We start from the raw sequence: 8,668 nt of genomic DNA on the forward strand, positions 1-8,668 counted from the left end.
AGACATGTATAAAAATATGTATTTATATATATATGTGTATATATATATATATATGTATATATATGTGTGTCTGTGTCTGTCTGTGTCTGTGTGTCTGTGTCTTTCTGTGTATAATTTTATTGCAAGTCAATAGCACTATCTAGTTTTCGTTCAGGAATATTCAATGCTTTTGTTTTTCGTGCAGATATTGTAGGATAGTTAGTAATAGTACTTCAGCGTGTCCGGTGACGAGCGCGTCGCACCCCTTACATTAATATGATACGAGCATCTAATAGTGTATACATTTCCTTATACATACAGGACCTCCAGCTACTGGGTACAACCGTACTATTGCTCAACGTAGTCTTTGTTCCGATGACCAAGATCACCTTGCACGAAATCTACTACCCCCGACAATGGGCGTACACCTACTTTGCTTCTCTTTTCAGTCTACATTCAATAATGTACACCCTGGGGTTAGTGGTCATCTCGGTCATTGCACAAGTATTCCATCTGATGTACTCCACTGTACGACGGTCCACGCCACTCTCTAGGATTGATAAGTTTTTAGGGTTTGTTCACATGCTGCCGTTTATTCTGGGTTGCATGACGTTCGGGCTGGCATACGCATTCTGTTACAACCAAGAGGGCGGTCCTCTATTCTATGAGAAAGGACAGCCTAACGAGAACAAATTCTTCGTCTGTACGGTGGGTCTGTGGACAGGTTGGGTGTACGCCCTGTCCTACTGGAAGTATGAGGAGGGCCACCTACGCTTCCCTGAGAGACACGACGACTTCGTACACTCTGTTTGCGCGCATCTAGAGAGAGCGATCACACGCGCCGTGCCGCTGACGTTTCGGACGATTGTGTGCTTGGTACCGGCTGTGTGGTATGGCCGCACAAACCTGCCTCTGTCATGGACGGTCAACTACTTGCCCGACACAACAGGTCTTGGAGTTCTTCAGTACGTCCAGCTGCTGTGTATTGCGTGTTACTACAACATGCTGGTGGCCTCTACCCTCCTGGCCATACAGGAGTTGGTAGAACTCTTCAGAACCTCGCACAACAACCGTATCGCCATTTTCAATGGGCCGTTGGCGGGAACGCAGGGCAGACCCGGAAATGATCAAATACATCCAACGCTACGTGCCTCGACCACTACAATCAACGCCGAGGAGCTGTTGTGGATGATGGAAGCGGATCTACGCTACCCAAATGCCGCGTATAACAAATACAGAGCGTTCGAGCTACTTCAGAGGCGGGTGAACGGAGATCTCGAATGGGGACTATTTCTGCTGGATGCCGATGTGTCACAGCCAAATGCAGGCGAAGGCATGCAGACAATCTCCAAGACCCCCGCCATTGTGTTCATTCTCCAGCAGTGTGTAGACATACTGCAGATGCAGATCCTGTGGGTGGAAAGTGAACGATCCTCTCGCAACGCGACAGCTGCCTTGCCCGGCACCTTGGTAAACCCATACCTCGCGCACGACAGCCTACGAGCCCCCACCTTCGAGCCGACCTGGCGGGAAATCGTCAACGCTAAGGCGAACGATGTTATAACCGACATTCGCATGTACTTGGCACACCTGCTGCTGGGCCGGGCCGATACCTTTGCCACACACGCACATGTGTCCACCGTACTACCCGAGGAGCCTGGTGCGTTCGATCGGACCTGCGGCGTACCCTTTCAGAACGGGGGCTGCCGAACCGAAGAGGTGGGGATCCGCTACGCCGTGCAAGGACCGGACCGGAGATTTGGGGAAACTCATGGTCTCTCAGCACCCTATGGTGTACGGTCGAGGCAGACAACACTGGATGGCGGGGTCGCTGCTGCGTATGTGTCCTCCCGTTGTATGCTGAGTGTGCGCCTTGACTGTTTTTAGTTACATCTATACACCAGTGTTTGACTAGGCTCCACGTTTTCCCGCGCTTGTGTTGTGCTGCCAAGGTACAGCTGTTGTCTTGTTTTTGCTCGCCTCGCCTTCTTACTGTATATATGGTAGAGCTTATATTGCAATTTCCATACGCTACGCAAATGCTCACCAAAGCGTCAGAATCTCTATCGAATCTTGAAACTACTTGGTCACGGATCTATGTATATATACCTATAGTCCTCTACACTAAACGGCATTCACATCGTCTGCGTACATGGAATCAAAAATGAATTCTCGTCCCTTGTTCTCAATAGAATTGTAATCTTAATTTGTGCAGCCCATCAGTGATGAATGTTGCTACGCCCCCTCAAAGTGGATACCTAATCTTGGACAACACATGGGGAGCTAAAAACAAAGCGTTAGTCGCACTGCTGATGGTGAGTATGCACAATTTTACGTAAATGTATACATCTTATATCATATATTTGCATGTGTCTGGCCATAGCCTTTGAGCCTTAGAATCGTCTCTCATCGTGTTGTCGACGTAAAATGTTCTAGTCACGATCAAGAGTTCTGAAACGAACTCGATTGCTATTTTAATCAAAATCATTCTGACATTTATATATCATCTGCTCACATCTTCTTTAGCATATCCCAGGGTCCAGATACTTCACAAGATCGCTGGAAGAACTACGTACACGTGCAGTATTCGCGGACTACCAACTGGTTGTGTGGGCTATGAGAGGTAAGCTTTATGCTTTTCCTTATCGTGACTCTTTGTAGGGTGGTGTGAATTGGCTTCAAGCTGTGTCTTTGCATCAATTAATTTGCAAGAGTTTGAGTTCGAGATGGGGACTATATGTTTACTAAATTTTCTTTAACAGATGCCATGTTTGATATGCCTCTTTCTCACAATCTGACATGCCCTCAATTATGTAGCGGCAACACAGATAGTCATCAATGGGGCAAACATACACACTCGTCTGGGTAAAACGCTGTTGCGAAGCGGTATGGCTGTTACGCTTCTCAACCAACTATTAGAATGTTTGGTAGCAGTGGAACTGCACAACGCAGATCCGTTGCACAATCTCGACGATCCCTCATCTGGTCTACGAGGTGATGTTAGGAAACGACAAGCAACTGCTATGATAGAAGGTGAGCGACTTGGCAATTTCTCTGTCTACCACAGCGATTTTATAAATCTTGATTGCTTAGGAATCTATTTTAGAAAATATACAGAGGAACACTAGTGGTTATAACTATAGACCGCCTATACCTATGTAGATGGGTACGAGTTCAACACACTAAAATGAGTTGTCTCGGGTTGACTACAGAAACCATCTTCAACGGAACCACCTACAACGCTTGTGATCCAATTAACATGCTCGCTTACTCCCAACAGTTTTAGAGCAGAGTTTATACTCTCTGTCGAACGCCTACAGAAAGCAGATCCCTGGAATGAAAATACAGCGTCCAGATAAGCTTGCCAAGTACCTATCGTGAAGTAAGCCCTTGCATCATTATATACAACAGCCGAGTTGGTGTCGGATTGCATGCGTTCTTCGTCCCTTGTCGTGTTTTCAGTGTTATTTCTCACGCCAAACGCTCTCTTATACACGCACAGGTATAAACTTAGGCAGGAACTTTGTGAATAGCTTCTGGCTTGATGTCAAGAAATGAGAAGGCATTCTGAACCTTGAAATATACAAAGACGTGTCCGCCAATGTCAAAGTCCACTCTGGCCCCCTAACATCCGCGATCGCCGCTAAAAGCCACATATGCTAAACTATGGCAACCAAATGTGGCTGTCGCGGCGAATGCTGGTAATATTAGCCGCCAGGCAGTCACCGTCGTCTCTGTTAGGTGTACGATTGTGACATTGACTGAGCTGGGACCAATGGATCAGAACTTCGCTTCTTTAATGACAGCCGCACAACACCCCCATGCGATCTAAATAAGGAATCTGGCCAGATGGAGTTAGGAGCTTTCTCATAACCCATATCATCTTGGAGTTCAATTTGTTCCAGAGGTGACCCGTAACGTGGCCTCTATTTCTATCCTCTGCTCCTTCAAGCCGTCTAGCTCGATAGATTTGGCCTCGAAGATATGAGCAGGCATCTTGCCAGCAGCACTTCCGGCTCCGACTGCTTTCTCCAACTGTTGAGAGTTTCATTGCACAGAAGTTATCACGCAATTTGAGTACTACAACGATCGTCCCGTGCAGTACGTCGTTATCATGCGACGCATGGTATAAATAAATAAACAGTAACTTGCTCAATCAATAAATGATAAATAGGCCGCCATACCTTCATGATTTTCTTGTTCACTCCGTGCAGCTGCCCTTGTAATTTTTTTATCAACTTTGTAAAGTCTTGAGGTAGATCTTGCAGATCAACATCTATCCAACAAGCCTCGTTGACTGGGAGTCGGACGAGCTTTCCGACGCTATCAGCTGCTTGTATCAAAATTCGATGCGAAATCGCATAAAGGGAGGTCATAATTATAGTCAAATCGAAGAGGAACGTATAGTGTATCAAGCAAGGTGAGAGAAAAATTCACGATCGTACCCATTCTTCAGCTTACACACCTTGATTGGTGGTGGATAGCTCAATGCCTCTGATTGTGATGTTAGACATATCAGACACGAATGATCCATTCGATTTGACTGAGTCGACAACATCTGACGAGCAGCTGGGTACAAAAGAAAGGAGAGTTGTATAGTCGTATTTTAGCCGTAGTCACATGAAATATAAAGTAGGCTGATTGGTCAGTCTTGTGAGGAACGAAATTGGACTTTGGTCCTAAATGAGGAAATCCGATACCTTAAAGTAACAGGGATCTGGATTTTCGGACTCAATTGGAAACTTTGTCTCATGTCTCGAATAGCCTTTACTATAGCCATCGACAGCGCCATGTCAGCCTCGGCGGTCGGCGAAACAAATGCCTGTAAAATAAGAACATTAATACAGATCCTTCACAGGAAAACATGTGTAATCATAAACACAATATCCAGAATGAATTTGCGATAGCATACGACTTGAGCAGACTTACTTCAAATTCTGTCGTGATCGGATATGTTTGTAGGCTTATCGATTCAAAGCCGCATTTTCCAGCTATGCCGCTGTGATCAGTTCCATGAACAAAAGCAACGTGTTGCCATAGCTCCTCCGTAATATACGGCATAAAGGGGTGCAGTAACTTGAGAGAGTTCACAATACAGACATTCAATACGGCTACCGAAGATGTACTCGCATTTTGGCCTTCAAAGGTACCTGGATCGTTTTGAGACAGCTTGAGGGTCTCCAGATAAACATCGCACAAATCGAACCAAACGAAGCGCATCAGCGACTGGGTGGCAGCGCCCAGATTGTACTCATCTAGCGCTTTGTTGCAATCCTTAACTGTGTTGGCCGTGCGCGACAGAATCCATTGTTCGGGCAGCTGTGCCTGCTCAGGTTGTAAAGGTGGAATTGTTGTAACGCCGTGATGCTGTGGAAAAAAGAACAAAAGAACGAACAAACTAGTTTTGCTGCAAGCATGCGAAATCTCACATGCGAATTCTCACCTCGGAGATGGACTGTTGTATAGCCTGTAACGCTGGTATACCCACCACACTTGTGTCCGAGTTTTGGTCTTTTTTTTGCCGTCTGCTGTCATAAAATCGAACTAATTGCCAAATTTTGTTGCAGAATTTGGCATTGTGTTGTACGCGCTCGACACTCTACAAGAAAAATGGGAAATAAATTGGGTTACAGAGGGCCAAGGAGACTCGTGAAAGACTGCTTGTAGCGCGCATTGTTGCATATGATAGCGTAAATTTATCTAAACATGTCAAATGGCGCAGCACAAATATCACCACAGTTGATATCCGTCTTGCATCCTGGCAGGGATAGAGAAAGAAGCGTCACGTATCATCTAGCCCTGGGAACATACCATTTTGATGCTGCTGCCTTGTTGCATATACTCACATAGCGTGAAGCGCAATGCGTCGGCTCCACAACCTGGTATCCCCTCAGAGTATCCCTTGTCTGTGCCGGGTCGCAAATAACGGAAAGAATATGAAACATCAGCCCATACTCACTAGTAGTGACAACTGAAATGGACGGGATTACATTGCATGGGACATGTCATCATCAGTTACACTTGAGGAACACCCTCGTCTCTTCGGACAGGAGCCAAATACATACTCAAACTTTCAATAGTGTTGGCCCGCTCTGTCGCCGGAAGATTGCTTGTTTGTACACGATCAATAAGATTAGACAACGTCTGACCATTAATCACATCCACGGGATCGATCACATTGCCTAAACTTTTGGACATTTTACGACCTTGTGCATCGCGGACCTACAAATCAGAAGTACTCGGCGTAAGAAAAGGAGTACAAAAAAAATCGTCAATGGGCAGTATAAAACAAACCGATATCCGCGAACACATAAATCAAGTGCTGAAAGACAGCACTTAAACGGATACCACGTACCATTGGATGCAGATAGATGTCCTTGAATGGACTTTCCCCAGTACTATATTTGCAAAGCATCACCATCCTCGCTACCCAGAAAAACAAAATATCCGATCCTGTTTCCAAAACATCGGTAGGATAGCTGTGTGCAGGCGTAATATAACCTAAATTAGATTTTGTCATTGTGGAATACCAAATCTAGACTTGACGAGCCCACAACGTCCATCGGGTAATGTTTAGTTGCCCAATTATGGTTATCAAAAAAGAAATCATAAAAATTGGAAACTACCCACCTGACATCTTGGTCACCTTGCCGGCTAGTTACAGACAATGGAATCAGGCCAGAACTAAACCAGGTATCCAATACATCCTCATCCTGAACGAGTGTATACTGCGGAAGGCTATGATCTGCAGATGACTCAACATCGGTAAATGATCCTGTACTAAGCCGTACGCTCCCCGATTGCACCTTGCGATGGGCTTCCGCTTCAGTCGACGCCGCAACCCAACCGAGCTCTTGCTGCTGATTCCCTGTACGCGGGGTATCAGACATTGAAACGTCAGACAATTAGCACTAAACAGCGAAAAATCACCAAAGTATTGCAAGTTTCGGTTGGCGTAGCTTGTATATCTCACCTATAACTCGGTATGCGGGTATTCGATGGCCCCACCATAGTTGCCGACTGATGCACCATTCGTCCATATCATCCACCCACCTAAACCAATCTTTCTCGTATCTGATTGAAATGTACGTGTTGGACATTACCTTCGTGCATAGAACAAGACAACAATTTAAAAGCGAGCTATCGAAGTGCAAACACATGCTTGGAGAATTTACATACCTAGATGGGCTTATTTTCGTCATTCCAGATGCGACCACTTCCCTTGCGATCTTCTGCAGACTTTCGGCTTTTACATACCATTGGGGAAGAAGCATCGGCTCAATAATATCACCAGAACGAGAACATAGTGGAAGCACCATGGCGTGATCCTTAGACCCTCGGTATAGATCTAAAGGGGTAACAACCGGGAGTGAGTACTTTGTGTTTTGTCCAAGAAAATCACTCAGGTATGAGCCATGCGACCAGCGTTGTATGCCCAAAGTTAGTGAGTACCAGTATAACTGAGAGGAATAATTACATTCACCATACCTTTATCTTTTAAGATTTGAATTATTTCCTCTCGAGCATCAAACCGGTCCGAGCACTTCAGACCAGCTGAATCCAATAGATTCTTGACAATCTTGCCATCTCTATCTAGAACATTCCGTTCTAACGTTAGACCATGCTTCACACCACAAGCATAGTCGTTGAAGTCGTGAGCTGGGGTTATCTTCACCGCGCCCGTGCCCTTGTCCATATCCACAAGCTCTTCATCTAGAACGATGGGCAGTTGCTCGCCTACAAAGATAGAGTCGGAATTGTTATTATACGAAGCGTATAAATATTCACTATATACGGGCGCTCTACATGGGAATCGCCGTATGATTATGAGTATTACGCTTCAAGGAAGATAGTGGTGACTTCAAAAGTGTTCGAACGCTACTGTACTGCATTGGCAAAGCCATTACCTGTGAATGGGTGCACGACGTGCCTGCCGTGTAGGTGTTTGTATCGCTTATCGTCGGGATGAACTGCCACGGCCACATCGCCGAGCATTGTCTCAATTCGTGTGGTGGATACCACCAGCTCATCCAATCCTCCGTTTTTTGCGCTGTCGCTCCCCGCCAATTTATAGGCAAAGTCGTGCATAACGCCTACCTCTACTTCTCTCAAGCCTTCACTTGCGCCAGCTTGATCGGACGATCGAGGTACACTGACTCTACCACGGCCCTCTATCACCTTGGAGTCGACCTCGATGTCAGAAATCACAGTCTGCAATCTGACGCACCAATTGCACATTCGCATATCGCGGTATATGATACCGTCGTCATACATCTTCACAAAGGTGTCCTTCACCAAACTCGAGTGGTGCGGATCAAGCGTGAAGTACTCCCTGCTCCAATCGAGCGAAAGTCCAAGACGCCGGTGTTGGTTGTGTATTGTGCTACCATATAGCTCTTTCCACTCGAAGACCTGATACATATTTCAAAAACAGGCATGTCAACACAAAGAATTTTTCTGCGACTGGACGGTCAGTAGCATTGCTCCTTAGCTTAGGATGGCATGGTTGACTTACTACAACCACGTGATCATTTCTGCACATGTGGTCGACTCCGCACCGGGCTATTGATGTGGAAGAACTGACGCTGCATACAAGCCATCACTTGCAAAATTTTAATAGACGCAATGTTCAAGACACAACGTACACCTTTTCGCTCTTGGAATCTCTCTATAGCCACGGATATATACA

The 8,668-nt window shown here is 45.8% G+C and overlaps 2 protein-coding genes across 2 annotated transcripts in view; one reads left to right on the forward strand and one right to left on the reverse strand.

Moving 5' to 3' along the window:
• Positions 1–298: 298 nt before the first annotated feature.
• SARC_01673 (hypothetical protein) lies at positions 299–3,360 on the forward strand (the record flags this gene model as incomplete). Its single annotated transcript, XM_014304623.1, has 5 exons — positions 299–1,817; positions 2,195–2,294; positions 2,506–2,602; positions 2,797–3,012; positions 3,260–3,360. The coding sequence occupies exons 1-5, from the start codon at positions 355–357 to the stop codon at positions 3,358–3,360; spliced, it is 1,977 nt and encodes a 658-aa protein (XP_014160098.1). The 5' UTR covers positions 299–354.
• SARC_01674 (valyl-tRNA synthetase) overlaps positions 2,984–8,668 on the reverse strand; it is a gene marked incomplete at its 5' end in the record, with an annotated part of 7,031 nt that continues 1,346 nt past the window's right edge. Inside the window, 14 exons of the mRNA XM_014304624.1 lie at positions 2,984–4,014; positions 4,164–4,309; positions 4,445–4,548; positions 4,680–4,801; positions 4,909–5,304; positions 5,423–5,578; positions 5,791–5,885; positions 6,045–6,201; positions 6,335–6,458; positions 6,610–6,847; positions 6,953–7,053; positions 7,159–7,327; positions 7,468–7,716; positions 7,887–8,391. Coding sequence (XP_014160099.1) covers positions 3,871–4,014; positions 4,164–4,309; positions 4,445–4,548; positions 4,680–4,801; positions 4,909–5,304; positions 5,423–5,578; positions 5,791–5,885; positions 6,045–6,201; positions 6,335–6,458; positions 6,610–6,847; positions 6,953–7,053; positions 7,159–7,327; positions 7,468–7,716; positions 7,887–8,391 — 2,706 coding nt within the window. The 3' untranslated portion in view covers positions 2,984–3,870. The remainder of the gene's footprint in view (positions 4,015–4,163; positions 4,310–4,444; positions 4,549–4,679; positions 4,802–4,908; positions 5,305–5,422; positions 5,579–5,790; positions 5,886–6,044; positions 6,202–6,334; positions 6,459–6,609; positions 6,848–6,952; positions 7,054–7,158; positions 7,328–7,467; positions 7,717–7,886; positions 8,392–8,668) is intronic.

The sequence above is a fragment of the Sphaeroforma arctica genome, assembly GCF_001186125.1.
Source record: "Sphaeroforma arctica JP610 unplaced genomic scaffold supercont1.68, whole genome shotgun sequence".
In the NCBI taxonomy this organism is placed as follows: Eukaryota; class Ichthyosporea; order Ichthyophonida; genus Sphaeroforma; species Sphaeroforma arctica.